General features: G+C 41.4%; 1 protein-coding gene across 1 annotated transcript; it reads right to left on the bottom strand.

Annotated features, from left to right (window-relative positions):
* Positions 1-608: 608 nt before the first annotated feature.
* On the bottom strand, positions 609-13,316 carry DDX20 (DEAD-box helicase 20). The gene is made up of 12 exons (XM_012778509.2): positions 13,170-13,316; positions 12,636-12,984; positions 12,134-12,228; positions 8,455-8,623; positions 7,742-7,856; positions 7,478-7,620; positions 7,190-7,328; positions 7,032-7,090; positions 5,963-6,045; positions 5,177-5,282; positions 4,952-5,053; positions 609-2,140 (listed from the first exon to the last, which is right to left on the bottom strand). Exons 2-12 carry the CDS (start codon positions 12,934-12,936, stop codon positions 981-983), a joined length of 2,472 nt encoding a protein of 823 aa, XP_012633963.2. The 5' UTR covers positions 12,937-12,984; positions 13,170-13,316; the 3' UTR covers positions 609-980.
* Between the last annotated feature and the right edge of the window lie 6,830 nt (positions 13,317-20,146).

Here is a 20,146-nt window from a genome sequence, read left to right as displayed (position 1 = left end):
GAAAATCAATAAATAAAAAAAAAGATACCTGCACTGGTATGTTTACTGCAGCATTAGTCACAACGGCTAAGATATGGAATCAACCTAAGTGCCCATCAACAGAGAACTGGTAAGAAAACGTGGTATATATACATGATGGAATACTATTCAGCCATAAAAAAGAATGAAATTGTGTCTTTTGCAGCCACACGGATGGAACTGGAGGCCATTATCTTAAGCGAAACAACTCAGACAAATACCACATGTTCTCACTTATAAGTGGGAGCTAAGTAATGGTACATATGGGAGCAGAATATGGACAATGAAGACTCAAAGGGGGTCAGGGAGATGGATTGGAAGTTGCTTGGTGGGTACAATGTGCATTGCTTTAGTGACTATGTGCTAAAGGCCCTGATTTCACCACAATGCAATGTATCAAGGTAGCAACACTGCACTGTATTCCATGAATATATATGAATAAATAATAAATGGAAAATAAATATTCCTACTTGCCTAAACTCAGAAGAGGATTTTCTCAACTATCATGCTACAAATTTCTATAAGAATGCACCATTATGGAAGGAAATGCAGCCCCTGCCTTTTGTAAAGAACTCCACAGCAAACTAACATTACTTTTCAAATCTCAACTGTTTTTATTTTATTTTTTTTAAGTAAGCAGTGGTATATATGTCATCTTTTTAAATGTTTCTTTTAGGAACAGCTTATAGAAAATGGCACCCTGGGACCTTCAGCTCTATGTCCCAAAAATTCTCTTTCAAGAATCTGATGAAATTTCTTTAAAAACTCTTAAAAACGAAGATAATATACCTGGCCTAAATTAAAACAATCTGAAAATAGTTGTATCCTGGTGGAAAGTTTGAAGTCTTTTTCCCAAGTTCCTCAGAAATGCCACTATATGCCACTGTACTACCGGTCAAGGATGGATATCCAAAGTTATCACTTGTTGATAGTTCCTGATAGTCTCAGGAGTATCCCTATAATCACTGGTTACCACGCATCATTTCTTGTAGATAAATGGTATTCATGTGATAGGCTGCCATCCAACTCGGATGTCTCTGAGCATTCCAATAATATGACTGAGATGCAGCAGCATAATACTCTTGCCATGCTCTGTAGTAAGCTCTCCAGTACTCCTCATAATCCTGATAAGTATCAGAAAAACTCGGATGTGTTTCCCCATGACAGTCACACCAACCATCTTCCTGGGGTTCTGTCTGCAATCGATAGGAAGATCGCCTGGGTAGGTTTCTCCGGCTCTGCTTAGCTCTCTGGCTAACCCCTTCTTTATGCCTTGCTTTTATCTGGATTTCAGGTGATTCCTGATATTGCTCTAGACTGGGGGTGTCATTTCCATTCAGAGATTGTTCCAAAGAGATATGACCCTCCACAGGAGCAGATTCAGAATCTTTCAGCTGAGTATCTGAAGAACCTTCCAAGTATGACTTATTTCCTTTGCTCTGGGAAGAAGTCCTCGAGCTGTAAGAATCACTGTCACTCTCAGAGTCTCCAGATTGGCTACTACTTGCCAATATCTGGACTCTCTCTTCCATAACTCTATTTCTCACAAAACCATTTTGAGGATTCACAGTCTGATCCTCAGGACCTGTATAGTGCCGGATGATTTCCACAGGTTTCTCTAACCCCTCTTTAATATAGTGTTCATAATCATCTACCAATTCTGCAAAGGTCAAAGTGCATGGATGATGGGTTTTAAAGGAAGACAGACAAGGAATTTTGGGCAGTGACACAGGCAAAGCTTCTGTGACCTGGTGCTGACTGCTGGTAGAGTTCTCAACAGGGGTCTGAACAGATTTCTTCAATTGCTCTTCCGACCGTACACAGCCAAGTTCTTTTGGAGACATTGCTTTTTCCATGATTCCACACTCTGAGTGGCTTTTCACAGGAAGCTTTTGTTTGGTATTAGTTTTTGATTTGACAGACTGTGCAGATACAGAAGTATTTCTAGAGGAAGCCAAGTGGTTACCATGAGCTTTCTGAGTTTGAAAAGTTCTCTCTATTTTTTGAATTTGCTTTTTCAGGGGTTGGGTAGGCACACTTGCTAAGCCATAGGTATGCACAGCAGCTTGAACCTCCACATCCCAATCCAAACATTCTTCCATCAGACCAGGAGGAATAGGATCTACATACACACACAAAAGAAAGTATTAAAATTCTCAAGCTATCTAGACCAGTTTTCTGAATATTTCATAAAGTTTTCCATAGTCAAACAAGTTTAAGAAACAAAATATGCAAACAATATGCTAAGAAGCTTAAGAAATATATATTTTAAAAGACCTAACCAATCCTTCATTAAAGAAATTTGCCTGCCAGGTGTGGTGGCTCACGCCTATAATCCCAGCGCTCTGGGAGGCCAAGGCTGGAAGGCGCTCAAGGTCAGGAGTTCGAAACCACCCTGAGGAAGAGTGAGACCTCCCTACCCCCCATCTCTACTAAAAATAGAAAGAAATTAGCTGGACAACTAAAAAATATATATATACACACATATATATATACATATAAAAAATTAGCTGGGCATGATGGCGCATGCCTATAGTCCCAGCTACTCGGGAGGCTGAGGCAGGAGGATTGCTTGAGCCCAAGAGTTTGAGGTTGCTATGAGCTAGGCTGACGCCACAGCACTCACTCTAGCCTGGGCAACGAAGTGAGACTCTGCCTCAAAAAAAATAATAAATAAATAAATAAATAAATAAATAAATAGAAATTTGCCTGAAAATATATATAAGATTCATCTCATACTCACAAGCACTACCACCCTTACTTTCATTAGGAAAAGAGTTTACTCTAGTTCAGAAAAGAGCTTACTCTAGGAGTGCCATACAAATCGGCACCAATTCTCCCATCTTTTCTCTCCTCCCTTTCCCTAGCCCCTCCCCTTTATCTTACTACCGCTAACAGCAAAACAAGGTATTAGAAAATGGATCGTGCTCCCCAAAACTTATCAACTAGGAAATACAACTGCAACTCTGTACACCCAACTGAAGCTGTCACCCTATACTCCAACAGGCAGAAATCACTGCCCTTAACAGTAGAAAGAAAACCTCTATGGGGAAAAAAAGGCTACATGACTGTTTTTAAAAGTTCCTGGCTTCAAAATTTCCTATTCCATCCAAGTGTGACAATTGCCTCTACCTGTACACTCAGACCTTTCCAAAGTGTGATCAATTTTTGTCTTAGGCAGACAAGATATTCTGAGTCCCTGCTTTCCAAAGTTCTGGCTTGTCTGTTGCTATTTATGTTCCATGTATCTGAACCCACTAAACCTCTGAGGTCTGGATTCTTCAGTGAAGGTTCTTGATCTTTTGCTGAAATCTACACCTAAAACTGATTCTCCTTGCCTAGGCCTATCATACAGGCCAATTTCCCTCCTATCTCTGCCCCAGGCACCTCATCTAAACAGTCTGTTGTCATACAAGTTCCCAGTCCAATATAGATCAAACAGCATGAATATCATTTTCTCATGATTTCTGGGCTCTGTTAACATTACATAAAGATCCAAATATATCATTTTCCAGATTCCAAAGACAAATTTTATTTTTATCACTAGATGCTATGATACTGAATCCTACAAGAAGTCGTCTACCAATGTATTTTTTTCCGTAGCAAACTACCAATAGACTTATACATAGAAAGAATTGATAGTTTTAGAACTGATACAAAACCTAAAGCCCATCTACTCTAAAATATTTTATAAATTAGGACATTAAGCTTAGGGCAATTAAAAAGATTTGTAAAAGATCATAAAATGAGTTATTACCAAGCCAGAACTACTAGAATACACAGTAGTCCCAGATCTGTGCTTAATCCAGCTTTGTAAAATAACTAAAGAAATCAAATAAAAAATCGGCAAAATACTCAGTTATATTTATTCAATAACTATACATCCCATATTCTACAAGGTCATGTATATACATGCATACATTTATGCATATGTAGCTACATATGTATATTTATAGTGTATATTCTCAATGTAACATGCACATCAAATAAACCATATTTCCACCCAAGAATTGTTTTTTTTTTTTTTTGAGACTGAGTCTCACTCTGTTGTTGCCTGGGCTAGGGTGCCATGGCATCAGCCTAGCTCACAGCAACCTAAAAACCCCTGGGCTCAAGCAATCCTTCTGCCTCAGTCTCCCAAGTAGCTGGGACTACAGGCATGCATCACCATGCCCAGTTTATTTTTTCTAGATATATATTTTTAGTTGTCCAGCTAGTTTCTTTCTATTTTTAGTAGAGACAGGGTCTCACTCTTGCTCAGGCTGGTTTCAAACTCCTGACCTTGAGCAATCCTCTCGCCTCAGGCCTCTCAGAGTGCTAGGATTACAGGCGTGAGCCACCGTGCCCAGCCCCACCCAAGAGGTTTTTAGGGTTTTTTTAAGAGATCATTAACAGTTTCAAACATTGTTTCCAAGATAGCACTTAAAAAGCAGCACAAAAAATGACTAAAATTAAAAAAAAAAAACCACTTTGGATTTGTCAAGATAGTATTCAAATTAAAGATACAGTTCCTTCCCCATGGTGACAAAGAATATGGCAAGAATTACCTTGCCAGCAACTTAAAAGAGGTAAAATATTCCCCCTTATATCCAAGAACAAAATAAAATTGCAAGGCCATTAACTAAAAAATTAGAATATAGAACATTTTTCATTCTTCATGAACCAATAATAGTTAGCTTGCAGACCTCTCCCTACTACTTATTAGCTGTAACACCTTTACTTAACCTCTTTAGGCCTAAATGTCCTCATCTACAAAAAGCAGATAACAATCACACATACCTCATAGGATCATGGTGAAAATTTGAGTTAATATCATACAGTACTGGGAACAGTGCTCAACCTATCAAAAGCACTGTGCTAGCTATTATTTTTATTATGCTCATCACCACTACAATTATTATTTTGACAGCAAAATCAACCAGACCAAATATACCTGGTAAAGGGAGAAGGTTGATATTACATTTCTGAGCAATTTTCATCATTACATTTTCTTCTTCTCCCCGGCAACAGTAGGTCACTGTCAGTCCCAAAGTACCTAAAACAGAAGGAATATTAAGTAGTAAATCATTTTCACATAAATGACATTCCAAGTCCACCTGTCACATTATAGATTCCTCCCCTTAAAGAAAGCACTCAAGCTTTTAATTTTTTTTTTTACCAAAACGGCCAGCTCTGCCAATCCGATGCATATATGTCTCCCAGTCCAATGGTACATCCAGATTTACAACCAGATTCACCTTCTCAGCATCAATCCCACGGGAAGTCTTGAATTGAAGAAGATAGCAATTATTTGTTTGCATTAACTATAGCATGGCTACCACTATACCTTATATATTTTTTTTTTTTTTGAGACAGAGTTTCACTCTGCTGCCCGGGCTATAGAGTGCCGTGGTGTCAGCCTAGCTCACAGCAACCTCAAACTCCTGGGCTCAAGCAATCCTCCTGCCTCAGCCACCCGAGTAGCTGGAACTATAGGCATGTGCCACCATGCCCGGCTAGTTTTTCTATATATTTTTAGTTGTCTGGCTCATTTCTTTCTATTTTTAGTAGAGACAGAGTCTCACTTTTGCTCAGGCTGGTTTCGAACTCCTGACCTTGAGCGATCTACCCACCTCGGACTCCTAGAGTGCTAGGATTACAGGCGTGAGCCACGGTGCTTGGCCTATACATTATATTCTTCTAGTATAGCCAAAAGCCAAATTAAGAACAGGAGGATATTTATGAGCAGAGGAAAAGGAAATTCATTCCTAATGACTGACTGATTTTAAGAACAAAGATCAAAATATTAAAGACATTTTAAGAAAGCATTTTCCCCAGCACCAAAAAGATAATTATCTTCTGGTATTCTTGTTAGATACACCCACATAATAGATGAAATCTGTACATATGATAATAGAACATATGTCAAGATGGATTAGTCACCCAAACTGAACAGGAAATTTACCAAATCTGTGGAAATGAGGACTCTACAATGAAACTGCTTTAGTTTAGCCATAGCATCAAGACGCTGATTCTGATTCATGTTGCCTGAAAAGACCCAAAAAGAAAGTCATAAAAACAACTAAGCTAATACATATTTATCAAATCCACAAAAAGCAAAAATCATAACTCCCAGTCTTAACACTTTAAATACACCATCTAGAATTAATTCTATCCTTCTGTGCAAATCTGGGTTAAGATCTAAAGTGGGGATCTTTTAAAATATGGTTTAGGTAATGAACTTAAAATTCAAAAATCATTTTTAAATGGTGACCAGGCTATGCCTATAGATATAACATTCTATCTGCAAAGTTACATATGAAATACAACAAGCCATTCTTAGGAAAATAAAATTGCTTTAATCAACTGTTTATAAATTTGGTGTTGAAGTATGATCTACAGTCAAAATACTGGTTCATTAGAAAACAGTCTCCCCCCAGTATCTCATGATATATCATGACTAAACAAGCTCAAGCTGACAGGTTAAAAACTGAGACACAAAGAAAACTCCAAACTCCAAAAAGGATCTCACTGATCAAAAAAATTCCTATAAGTCTTTCATTCTTATTAGGCCAGTTATAATAATTTAACTTTGTGGCAAGAACTGAATCACTTTTGCCTTCCACAAGACATTCAGTCATTTGAGTTAGTTATTTTCAGTCATTTCAGTTAGTAATTCTTAGCATTTTAACAATGATTACGTAAAGAAACAAAATATTTTTCTCTTAGGACAACAAAGACAAACTTTGTTTTATAGAATTAAGTTCTTTGTGGATATAACTCAAAAAGATTCTAATAAAATTGTCTTTGCACACTAGTTTTCTAATTTTTTACTATATACCAAGTTACTCCTTAAAAATACAAGAATATTGCTCATATTCCAATGAAAAGTAAGCCTGAAATTTCCTTTACTCTGAAGATTCAGTATAACCTCACACTCATAAGACAACTCATGAAGTATTATTTCTGTCTCCTGACTTTGGAGGCTTCAAGTCAGCACACTAAACAAAGATTAAAGGAAGAGATGAAGTTACCTGAAATGCACTCAGCAGGAAAGCCTTTAGAAGAAAGGAGATCAGCCAAATGTTGTGCTCTATGAAAAATAACATAAAAGGTTATAATTTTACAATATTTCCCCATGCCTATTCTTTTATTTCACAAATTCCCCAGATGACCTTTTAAGTTACATTACCTGCTGTGCAAATTAGAAAAGACTAAAGCTTGATTAAATGGAATTCTGCTGAAGAGTTCCTGTAAATGCTGAGCCTTTTCCTCAAAAATCTTATGGGCCAAAGGGTATGAATTGACAATTTTGTAATATTGCTTCAAACCTACAAAGAAGTCAAGAGTTGTCAGTTAAACCTATCTGCTATCGCCTAATGGCAACTACAAAACAGCAATGGACAAGTAGGCAAGGGAAAGTTCCAGAAAATCACACACACACACACACAAAACCCAAGTATCCAAAATCTGTACACACCTATTAGACTTGGATCACTGGAATTCAGCCTTACAAAAGTGGGATCTCTCATGTACTTTGTCAAAGCATTAGCCAAAAATTCAGGATAAGTGGCTGATACTGCCAACATCTGTTTACTGGCAGGCAAAGAAGAATAAATCCAACTGCAAAATAGAAGAAAAATATATGGAAATTATTTGGACAGTAATCACCACCTGGAAAAGCTAAAGATAGGTACTTTGGGGCATCATTTTTATAGTTAAGTTAGTTATTTATTTTTCTTACTTAATTTGCTCCTGGAAGCTGCCTTCTTCTAAAAGCTTATCTGCTTCATCAAGAATAAAGAGACGTATACTGCCTGGGTTCAAGTAGTCAAGTTCTATAAGTTGTTTAATTCTGCCTAAATTCCAGAAAAAAAACACATTGAAATATTTATGACACATTTGTGCAAACCTCAGCCAATGTTGTTACTCTACTTATTCACAGGGTGTACTGCTCAATTTCTTGACTCAACTTTTGTTATGTATTCACACACTAAACCACAAATTAGAAATCTTGAGTTCTGATCTTGGTTAAACCCATTATTTTTCTCTCATGTTTCATCACCAGTAAGTATGAAAAATAAACACCATTCCTATCAAAAGACATGAGTGCTAAGGCACTAAATGCTAGATTCTAGGTAATTCACAACTCAAAGATTAATAGAAAACCCAAAGAATAATCCCAACCTATGACTAAGAAAGACTTCCCGAAAATCATCTCATTTCTCCTCTTCTCAGAAGCCTATCTCCTGTACATTCTCAAACATCCTTATGATTGGAGATTTCATAAATTCCACTGGTAATCCTGCCATGTGCCTATATCTCATTGGTTTAATGCTCTCCATTTCTAATCAAAATAATTATCAGTTATCAAAAACTTCTACTTATCCTCATTATTATATTAAAAGCATTAAGTTATTTAAAAGCTCCAGTTACCAACAGCCTTTGTTATCTTACCAGGAGATCCAACAGCAATATGACACTTTTTAAGTCTGGTTTTGTCTTGTGATAACGGCGTTCCTCCAATAAAGACATGACACTCTAAGCCTTCCATTTTGATTCCAATAGCTGTAATAACAGAATGTATCTGTACGGCAATCTCTCTTGTAGGAGCCAAGATCAAAATCTAAAAAATGTAAAATATACTTTTAGTGGGTCAAAGGAATAAATATATGATTGGTACATTCATTATATAATGCACTGTATTTCATTTAAAATGATGAGCTTTTATTGAAAAGGGAAAATACAGTTGTTCCTCAGTAGACTGGTTCCAAGACACCCACAGATAACAAAATCAGCAGATGCTCAAGTCCCTTACATAAAATGGCATATTTACATATAACCTATGCGCATCCTCCCATATATTTTTAGTTATAATATCTAATATAATGTAAATACTATGTAAACAGCTATATTTTTTATTTTTTTATTGTTTCATTGTTTTTCCCCCCCTAATATTTTCTATCCAGTTAGTTGAATCCTTGGATGCGGAACCTGCAGATACAGAGGGATGACTATATTCCATTCATTCATTTATTCATTCAACAAATGCTAAGAACCTACTATGTGCTAGGCAACACACTAGTTCCTAGGGAATCAATTGTTAAGAGTACAGTCTTAGGCCGGGCGCTGTGGCTCACGCCTGTAATCCTAGCTCTTGGGAGGCCGAGGCGGGCGGATTGCTCAAGGTCAGGAGTTCAAAACCAGCCTGAGCAAGAGCGAGACCCAGTCTCTACTATAAATAGAAAGAAATCAATTGGCCAACTGATATATATATAAAAAAAATTAGCCGGGCATGGTGGCACATGCCTGTAGTCCCAGCTACCAGGGAGGCTGAGGCAGAAGGATCGCTCGAGCCCAGGAGTTTGAGGTTGCTGTGAGCTAGGCTGACGCCACGGCACTCACTCTAGCCTGGGCAACAAAGCGAGACTCTGTCTCAAAAAAAAAAAAAAAAAAAAAAAAAAAGAGTACAGTCTTTGCCCTCATGGCACCTTCATTCTTAGATAAGAATATACACAAAAAAACAAAAACAAATGGCAGGTAATGAAAAGTATGATTAAAAAAACAAACAAACAAGGAAAGAAGAAAGGAGTCATTCTAAATGAGGTGATCAAGAAAGTCCCTCTAAGGAGGTAACATTTGAGCACACACCTACATGCATAGCATAGGGTAGAGCTAGCTATGCAACACCTGGAAAGGCATTTTTAAGAAGAGGAAACAGCAAATGCAAAGGCTTTAAGATGGTAACGTTCTTAGTGTATTTGAGGAGCAGCAAGAAGACCATGTGGCTGGACAGAATTAGAGGGAAAGTAAAGGAGATCAGAGATCTACCTACAGGGTCTAGATCACAAAAGGCCTTGAGAACCAGGTAAAAACTTTATAATATAACTAAATATAACTACTAGAGAAGAAGGTAAAGATATATATTCTCAACTACAAAAAGAAAACGGCTTAAAAAAAAAAAGACTAGGAGAAAATATGCCAAAACTGTTAATAGCATTTTCTCTCTAGTTAAGTGAGATTATAGATTGTTTTTTTTCTTTTTTTTTTTTTTCTTGAGAGACAGAGTCTCATTCTGTTGCCCAGGCTACAGTGCTGTGGCGTCAGCTTAGCTCACAGCAACCTCAAACTCCTGGGCTCAAGCAATCCTCCTGCCTCAGCCTCCCGAGTAGCTGGGAATACAGGCATGTGCCACCATGCCTGACTAATTTTTTCTATATATTTTTAGTTGTCCAATTAATTTCTATTTTTAGTAGAGACGGGGTCTTGCTCTTGCTCACGCTGGTTTCAAACTCCCGACCTTGAGCGATCCGCCCACCTCCTCCCACCTCCTCGGCCTCCCAGAGTGCTAGAATTATAGGTGTGAGCCGCCTCGCCCAACCCATAGATTGTTTTCTGATACTTCCTCTCTTCAATTTTTCGGACTTTTCCTAATTTTGAAAAATGAGTATTACTTTGATACATACGCAAAAGATAATGTGGATAACTCTGACATACAAAGATCTTAAATAAAAAATATGAATTTTTCCAGGGTTTTCGCATTTGATGTGCTGCCAAATTGTCAGAAGCCAAAAACTCAAATACATCTTAATCTAGCCCAGGTCCTTCAGAATTAAGAGGATTTCTTATGTGCACCATCACTCAGAATTTGGTAGATATTAGAACTCAAAACTTTCCAGATGATGAATATTGGTATCCCAGGTTAAAAACCACTGTTGGGCCGGGCGCGGTGGCTCACGCCTGTAATCCTAGCACTCTGGGAGGCCGAGGCGGGCGGATTGCTCAAGGTCAGGAGTTCGAAACCAGCCTGAGCAAGAGCGAGACCCCGTCTCTACTATAAACAGAAAGAAATTAATTGGCCAACTAATATATATAGAAAAAATTAGCCGGGCATGGTGGTGCATGCCTGTAGTCCCAGCTACTCGGGAGGCTGAGACAGAAGGATCGCTTGAGCCCAGGAGTTTGAGGTTGCTGTGAGCTAGGCTGACGCCATTGCACTCACTCTAGCCTGGGTAACAAAGTGAGACTCTGTCTCAAAAAAAAAAAAAAAAAAAAAAAAACCACTGTTGAAGATTCATCATCAGTTAGTTATACATGTGACTGAGAACTTCAAATAAAGTCTGCCATAACTACTAAATCATGAATTAGAATCCTATCTAATTCATCTTTGAATCCCCGGATGTCTGGCATATTGTTTATATGCAATATGGACTCAAAACAGATCTTTGTTGAAGAAATGATCCCCAAACCCAAATCTCCTGCTAATTTGGATAAGGCAATCTTAGAAATATTCCAAGACAACCTAAAAGACAGAAGATAAATATATCACAGAGCTTTAACACATTGACTTCTACATTAGAAAAAACTTTTTTTCCTTGGGGCCACGGTGTTTTATTACACAAATAAAATAAAAACTTTAAAAACAAAACGATCCCTTCTAATTTGTTATTTTTTAATTATTTTCTTTTTTTTTCAATAAAAATGGAACATGAAAACTTGAAAATTAGTAATATAAAAAGAAATGTGGGCCGGGCACGGTGGCTCACACTTATAATCCTAGCACTCTGGGAGGCTGAGACAGCAGGATCACTCAAGGTCAGGAGTTCAAAACTACCCTGAGCAAGAGCGAGACCCCGTCTCTACTAAAAATAGAAAGAAATTAATTGGCCAACAAAAAAGATATAGAAAAAATTAGCTGGGCATGGTGGCACATGCCTATAGTTACAGCTACTTGGGAGGCTGAGGCAGAAGGATTGCTTGAGCCCAGGAGTTTGAGGTTGCTGTAAGCTAGGCTGACGCCACAGCACTCACTCTAGCCTGGGCAACAAAGTGAGACTCTGTCTCAAAAAAAAAAAAAAAGAATTCGTCTGTATTCTCAAATAATGACAAAACTGACACACATCATAGTCTTATTCTATTTAAAGTAATAATAGAAAATTCCAAACACTAATAATGTATCGTTGGTCACTATCCACACCACCACCACTCAAATACCTCAACATCTATCTTTGCTTTTACACTTTTCATGATTTAACTCAATCACTCTCCAAATTCACTTCCACCTCTGATATCTCATCTGACCTGTGGTAAAATCCACATAACACATCTTCCTTTGGGTCCTCTGGTCCTAACTCACCTGGGTACTTAAATTTTCAAGAACAAGAGAGTCCAAAGCAATGGTGGAGAATACACAGGTTTTCCCAGTGCCAGATTTAGCCTGAACGATTAAATCTGCAAAAGAAAAAAAAAAATCACCAGCCAGTAATGGCTTAAATACCAAGAAGGAATCAGAAAACTAAAAGGGTCTCCAGAGGCACCTTCAGTTTTAGCTGATTATCAAAAACGCACGAGGCCATATCCAATAACATGCCTGGTCCCCGAACCGCTACCGTTTATCTTCTCAAACTTAGAACCACTTGTCAGTGCTGGGAAGGGCCCTAACTATCTCCAAGTTCAATAGTGCGCCTTAGCTTTACAAATGAATTACGAAGGAGTGCAGGGCCTTGCCCCAGGGCGCCAAGCCCAGCCGAGGCGGCCGACGCCGGGCTCTTCCCCAGCTACCACGCGGACCAGGCCGCCGCCGCCCCTCAGCCCCTTCCCTTGGGTCCTCCCGACCACTCCGGGGTCCCAGCCTTCACCGAGCCCGCAGCGCCCCAGTGGGATGGCCTTGAGCTGCACGGGCGAGGGCCTCTCGAAGCCGGCCGCCTTCAGCCCCTCAAGCACCGGCCGCGAGAGAAGCAGCGACTCGAAGTCTGCCGGCTCCGCCAGTAATACGTCCCCTGTGCGGGTCCGCGGGCCGCTAACGTCGTGAGCCGTCCGCAGGCTCCGCACCGGCCCAGGGGTTGGCTCTGGGGCCGAGACCTGCGCGGCCACACCTTCCGCCGGCATAGAAGTCTCCACCGCCGCTAAGGCCGCCGGGGGTTCAAACGCCGCCGCCATGGCAGCCGCGCCGTCAGGTCTCGCGGTACTTGAGAAGAGGCGGGGAGCCTGGGAGCGAGAAGAGGAAAAACTTTATTGATAGTCTTCTGCGAAGACACGAACACGCCTGGCCTGGAAGTGGAGGGGAGGGACGGAAGTCCCTCCGGAGAGAGAATCCGGAACACTAACAACAGCAAAAAAAAAATGTGGCCTGAGGAAGGTAGGAAGAGGGAGGAGAGGAAAGGTGAGGCTACCGGTGTGTCGCTGCCTGCGGCCTACAGAGGGCGCCGCGGGCCCACGGTGGGGGCGCCGCCCCACCTTCCGGCCCTCTTCAGAGAAGGTCGCCCAGCCCTGCCTGGAGCGCCGGGCCGCCGCCCTCACGACGCTCTCTTTGTGATGCGTCCAGTGCGTCACTCCCGCCTCCGCGCTCGGGCGCAGAGTTCGCGGGCAGTCCGGCTGCGCGGTCACCTCTTCCGGAGCAGTTCTCGGTCCGCACCCCGACTCGGTGCCTCCTCTGTGCTCGCAGAGAGCGCCCGGGGCATAGCAAGACCTGCGGAAGTACCATGTTGGCTGGTGTTTGTCTGTCTGCAGGATGGCTCTGTTCATCTCCGTGTCCCCAGCCCCTAGCACAGTACCCCCTGGCATACGGTGATCTCTGATAAAAGTAAATTGAGTTGGAACTTGGACCTGGACTGACAGCTGTCAAGTTCACATCTCTGTCTTAGATCTCTCTCTACCTCCTCTACATCTCCACTAATAGGTGGAGGTGCCTAATAGGCATCTTAAACTTAACATGACTTCTGTGTGTTGATCCTCCCATCATCATTTCAGGGTAGTCCACTAAGCAGTCTTTACACTTTTCTTTACAGGAGATTTCAAAGAGGTCTTTCTTAAACACCCTAAGACAGCTCCCCCATCCTGTCCGCTCCCTGGCCTTTCCCATCACTTTCTATCCATTTGTTCTGCCTTATTTTCCTTTATGATACTTAAAACTACCTGAAATTATATGTGTCTGTCATCTGTCTCCCCTAGTCTATGAGGACATGGACCTATCCTGTCTTGTTCTCTGCTGTATCACTAGCAGAAAAAAACAGAATCTAACACGTAGGAAATGCTCAATAATTATGAAATGAATGAGCTCCTATAACAAAGTCTTAGTCATAATGCCAAATTTAAATATTCTTTTCTGGAACCCACCCTTGTTCCTAATTCCAACCTAAAAATATTCTGCGTCCAATCCCAACTTTGTCCTCAGATTAGAATCCTGGTCATTGATTGTCCCCTACACCATTTACACACACGTACATGCAGTGATGGTCCAGATTCCATACGATGTAGGAGGGGCTTTGGCATCATAATCTCATGAGAAGGTAGTCCTAAAGATGCATTTTGCTTAGACATTTACAAAACACTGAGAAAATGCCAAGCGTCCATATGAAGGAAAAGAGACTGATGGGAGAGTGGGATGGAACTAAATAAAGGTCCCAGGCTTCTTCTTAGTAGCCCCACCTTGTTCACCCACCTAATCCCCAGACCACAAACCTGGAAATTATTCTTGGCTCCACGTTCTATCCTTCCCCCCTTTCTAACAATTTACTGAACGCAGATAATTTTGCTTCCAAATATTTCATCCATTCCTCTTCTTCAGTCTCCATAGCATCTGCCCTATTTTAGGTCCCTTCGTCATCCTAACTATTTTGAAAACCTGAATGATCTCCCTGCCCAGAGTTTCTTCTCTATCCCAGCTATGCACCCTGTTGGTGCTGCAGTGATCTATAAGTGGATATCTTAGGTTGTTTGGGTCTAGCTTCAGATCCTGTTCCTTTTGACATCCTTTTTATTCAGTACCCCAGGGTCCTACTTCACACTATAAATAATTCTACTCTAGCTCTTATCATGTTTTATTTACTTGTTTATGTGTCTGCCTCACATTAAATAAACTATGAGCTTCTGAAGGACAGGAATTTTGTCATCCTAGGCTCTCCAGCCCAGCACCAGGCACTTGGTGGAGCTAATAAATATTGAATGGCTGATATCTTCCTCAAAAATCTCGTACTGGGTCTCCTTGCACACAACAGTGGTTGTTGTAGCATTCACACCAGACACTGCTAAGGAACCTGCCACTCACCCCAAGAAAACCAAAAAAATTACTTTTCCAGAAAAGAACATTTATAGCTTTATAGGCATTCTATCATTGCATTTGTTGTTTGTGATGTTTTACAGAAAAAAATATTGGGGTAATATTATTGGAACTAAATCGTATTGCTCTGGCTAAGAATACAAATCAATAAAATTTTTTTCTCACTAGTTAAAAATTGTAACAATGTTGTTGACATAATTTTTAGTGCTGTAAAGATAAAACACAAAGGCAACAGATGATTTAATAAATAGGTAAGGTGTGAGAGTAACACATACAGAAATTGGCTGGATTGTGTCTGCCTCCCAGCCTTCCCCAGGATAAATCACAATGGGAGCCCTGCTTCTTTGGCAGAGCAGCCCACCTACCTCCAAAAAGACCAAACTACACCAACTTATTAATGAATGCTCCATGGCTTATAACACCTCAGTGCCTTTGTTTATGCTGTTCCATCTACCAGGAGCTGGAGGAGGGATAGAGTCTTGTGAACAGAAGAGGTGAGACTGAGACTTTGACTCACAATGCATGTTGAGATTCAAATGTTCCTGTCCAGTCATTTTGCACTGGGGGTTTCTGAGCCCAAAGGGAAGGAAAACAATGTAAATGAAGGCATGAGATTAAGGTAGTCCACCTTGAGTATGAGGATCAGTGGGATGTGGAAAGAAGAGAAGAAAACTAAGCTTTTATAGCCACTCTCCTTATTCGGTCCTCAAAGCAACAAAAGGTAGGCAATATTATTTGCATTCAATCTACAAATATATCTTTATTCATTCTTTCAACAAAAATCTTCTGAACACCTACTATAAATCAGCCAAATGCTACAAATGCTAGAGATACAAAGATGGAACAAAATAAACAGAGCCTCTGTACTCAAGGAGAAAAATGCACACCAACATGTGGCCTCATTCACTGTAAAGTATGAGGTGCTACTGAAGTCAAGGAGGCCAGCTAACACAGATGTGGGGTGCCAGGAAAGGCTTAGCAGTCAGGATTAGGTTTGATTGCAAATATGATCCCAAAATAGAAGTTTACTTCCCCAAGATAGAAGTTCATTTTGCCTTTGTGGAGAATTTGGGTAGAACTGATATAACACTCTGGTCCACAAAGTTCCCAGGTATCCAGGCTTCTATTTTGTTCCCCAAATGGTTGCTTTAGCTTCAGCCATCATGTCTGCATTCTAGCCAGTGAGAAGAAGGAACACTCAAAATAGAAAGTAGAAGACTGGCATGGTGGCCCACACCTGTAATCCCAGCACTGTGGGAGACCAAGACAGAGGGATCCCTTGAACCCACGAGTTCAAGACCAGCCTGGGAAACATAGTGATACCTCATCTCTGCAACAAATGTTTTAAAAATTAGCCATCCACGGTGGTATGCACCTGTAGTCCCAGCTACTCGGGAGGCTGAGACAGGAGGATCACTTAAGCCCAAGAGTTCAAGGCTGCAGTGAGCTAGGATCACACCACTGCACTCCAGTCTGGGTGGCAGAGCAAAACTGTGTCTCAAAAAAAGAAGAAAGCGAGACCCCGTCTCTACTATAAATAGAAAGAAATTAATTGGCCAACTGATATATATATAAAAAAAAAAAATTAGCCGGGCATGGTGGCGCATGCCTGTAGTCCCAGCTACCCGGGAGGCTGAGGCAGAAGGATCACTCGAGCCCAGGAGTTTGAGGTTGCTGTGAGCTAGGCTGACGCCACGGCACTCACTCTAGCCTGGGCAACAAAGCGAGACTCTGTCTCAAAAAAAAAAAAAAAAAAAAAAAGAAGAAGGAGAATGAAGAAGAAGAAGGAGGAGGAGGAGAAGTAAAGGTCATCATGCCAACACCAACACTCCTTTTAAGAAATGTTCTCTTGTTCTCTAAAGCTGATACACTCCTAGCTGGCATTTCATTGGCCAGAACTTAGCCATCCAATCATACCTACCTGCAAGGAAATCTGGAAAATGTAGTTATTTTTCTGGACAATCGCAAGCTAGCTAAACACTGATTGGAGAAAAGATCTATTACTATAAAAGAAGGGGGAAAGGACATTGGAGGCAACTAACGGTTTCTGCCACATCTTCTCAAGTTAGAGCTACGCTAAGATCTGAAGAATGAATAGAAGTCAGCCTGTGACAGGGGAGGAGGAGATGAGGAAAACCATAGCACATTCTAAGAGATTGGAAATGGGAGAGTGAGCTTCGATGAGGCAGGAGAGGTGAGCTATAGGCCAGGTTAGTGTCTGGACTTTATCCTAAAAGCTTTCTGTGTCTCAGATGCTAAAGAAGATGCTGCCCTCAAGCAACTCCTCAGAGGAAGAATAATCTGTCCAAAGTCACAGAGCTCATAAATGGGATTGGAACTCAGATCTATTTGACAGCAAAGCCCAGGCTCTTTCTATCCCCTGTCCTAAAAGAGTTGACAGCCCAGCTGGGGAAATGATCAAGCATGAAATATGCAAGTAGCACAAGCTGGTATAAAATCATATGCAGTACTGACATTTTTCAGGGCCTTAGTTGTTCAAAGTGTGGCTGTCACGTGGGAGAGAGTGAGAACTTCTGAGAAATCGAAGAAAAACAGCTTTTGGTATTCAGAGAGCAATAGCTTTCTTCTCTGTGCCCTCTTCATCCCCACCATGAATCAAAGTGGCTTAAAGTGTGTATGGAATTATGAGAAAAACTGCACATCCAAGATCATTCGTTACCTAATCCCCAGATTCCAGCGCTTCTGCCAAGATAGCAGCACCAGGAGACAACGCTCAAGTCCTATGAAGCAGTGGGGGCCAATATTCTGAGCTTATCCTGAAGAATGAATAAGGAGTTCATCAGGCAGTGTGGGTGGATGGAAAGCTCACCAGACAGACCAGTCTCAGAAAGATATTCTGGGCAAAGGGAACAGTTTGTGTAGAGGCGGGAAAGCATGAAAGCCCATAGTAGTTTAGGAAAGTAAAGTCCTTCAGTGTGAGCGGAAGCAAGTAAGGCAGCAATTACCAAAAAATGAGGATGCAGAGATATATTGGCCCCACATTATGGAGCACCTTGTTGCCACCATAAGGAATATAAAATGAGCATATTATGCTCTTCCAAGTGGGGGTAGTGTTATAAAGAGAAATACAGCTGGCAATGTACATTGGAGCTAGATTTTTAAAAACTGAGAAGTTTGAAACTTAACTTCCAGACCTTGGAGCGCCACCTAAGTTTGGGACCTAATTTGAGGCAGGTAATGACAAGACCCACTTTATACACTGTTTCTTATACCTAATAGCTCCTGGGACTTTAGGTGTCTGTACAGTGCTTTCCAAGCACCAGTGCTACACCTATATACCTGCTGTTTATCCAGCAAACCATGATTGAGCATGTGCATCTGAGTCCCTTTCCCTAGACTGGGGTATTTTCATTGTTATATTCCTCAGTGCATCTGCTCAGTGGACTAGCACCATCCATAAATTCAAATTGTATCAAGTTTATTAAGAAACAACACCTGCCCTTCTGGATAGAATGTATTGTTTCACGACCCTGTTCAACCCTAGTTGGCTACTTCCCAACATGGAGAATAACCATTTTACAAGTGTCCCCTGGCTTATGGGGTTACCATATCTTCAGTACTTTTTCAGACAGGAATTAGGAGAGAGGGAGAAGTAGCAAAACCTGAGCCCCTGCACTCTGCATAGCCATCACCTCCTGCCATGGGGATTTGTCTGGCTGGCTTTTGGAAAAGAACCCTGGTGATCCTCCCTCATGCTCCAGACCAGACTCCCCTCTGTCCAGGGCCCACATTGATTAATTGCCCCATTTAATGCCACTGCCTCAGTATTTAGGGAGGAAGGCAGCACATTTGCTCTTCTCGGGCACGTTTGCTCTTCTTCTTGTGAGAAAGGGGCCCAATTCATTCTTGTCCAGGCAGCATAATAAATAACCTGCCCCTTTTGGCAGGGAGTTTATTAGAGACTGATGGGACACTTAACAATAACTGGGGGCCTGTGATTTATTAGGTAGAGAGGTTCATGGCGTATCTGAAGACTGGGAACGTGGAATTTAATTGATAAAGCGGCTGTCAGCTGCAATGAGATGCACTCAATAGAATATGCATTTGAGGGATTCTCTTTGGAGCTGTCAGGAAGGGTTTTTGCTAATCATATTCAGCTCCGGTGGATAGTGGTGTCTGCTGGATATCTGAGTGAGAGACAAATGGCAGGAGAGGACTCTGAAAGGGGCCCAGGGAGGGGTGCACCTGTCAGTTGGCTGGCCCAATGGAAGAATGTGACACAAATGAGAAAATGGGAAAAGGATTTCCCTCACCCTAAGTGAGGGCTCCCATTCAAGAGGCCTTTGTCTCTCTTCTGTGGGCTGCTCAAGAGAGTAAGAGGTGCTGAGCACCCACTTCCTGGAAAGAGAGGGAAATGAAAGGGTTAAATGACAAGAAAGGAGATTTGTTCTGAAATTCAGAATTCCCTAAACCCTCAGGTTTTTGCCCCAGAGACCCCCTTTCCTTTTCCTTCAGCCACCGACATTCATACACACACACACACACACACACACCACAGTTACCTGATGCCCACACATCGACCTCTGAACTCCTGACTCAGGTGGCAGCTCCTCCTGTCACTGCTTCTGTGCCAAGAACAGAGCCCCAGGATCTCAGATGGACGGGGCCTCACTCCTTCTTGTTGTTGTTGTTACTGTCTCTTTGCTCCGGAGCCCCCAGACTCCAAATTGAGAACCTGGAAGTACATGCCAGTGATCTGGTGTGTATAGAACATGCAGCTACATAACCCCCTTCACCATCCTCCACCCTAGTTTCCTGACAATAAGGAAGATTGGTTTTATCTCTTAGGGCCATCAGTGATGGCACAGCTCTGTCCTCAGGCAGCCTGGAGCCTTTGCAAGGCATCTGTACTCACATTTTCTATTCCCCCACCCTTCGGGCTTTGTGCAGCCTTAAACAAGGCCATGTAAGGCTCGGAGAGGGGCTTTCTCAGGCCAGAGCCTGTTTTCCCTCCTTTGATCCTCCCGCATCTATTCTTAGGCCCCAGGAGATTGGTCTGCCTTCTCATTCCCTCCAGGGAGAGAAAGGGAGGGGGAGGCAATAGCCAGGGAAGAAGAAGTAATTGTCACT

This window comes from Microcebus murinus, chromosome 2 (assembly GCF_040939455.1).
Source record: "Microcebus murinus isolate Inina chromosome 2, M.murinus_Inina_mat1.0, whole genome shotgun sequence".
NCBI lineage: Eukaryota > Metazoa > Chordata > Mammalia > Primates > Cheirogaleidae > Microcebus > Microcebus murinus.
The sequence above is the reverse complement of the archived record's forward strand: the minus strand, read 5'-3'. Positions and strand labels throughout refer to the sequence as shown.

What these genes read in the sequence shown, in the direction of transcription:
- DDX20 (XM_012778509.2), bottom strand. Translation starts at nt 12,936, where the DNA reads ATGGCGGCGGCGTTTGAACCCCCGGCGGCCTTAGCGGCGGTGGAGACT. An exon ending in TTGAAAATTTAAGTACCCAG is followed by an intron (nt 8,624 to 12,133) that starts GTGAGTTAGGAC and finishes TACATTTTTTAG; the next exon opens with ATTTTGATCTTGGCTCCTAC. An exon ending in CAGTGATCCAAGTCTAATAG is followed by an intron (nt 7,329 to 7,477) that starts GTGTGTACAGAT and finishes ACTTCTTTGTAG; the next exon opens with GTTTGAAGCAATATTACAAA.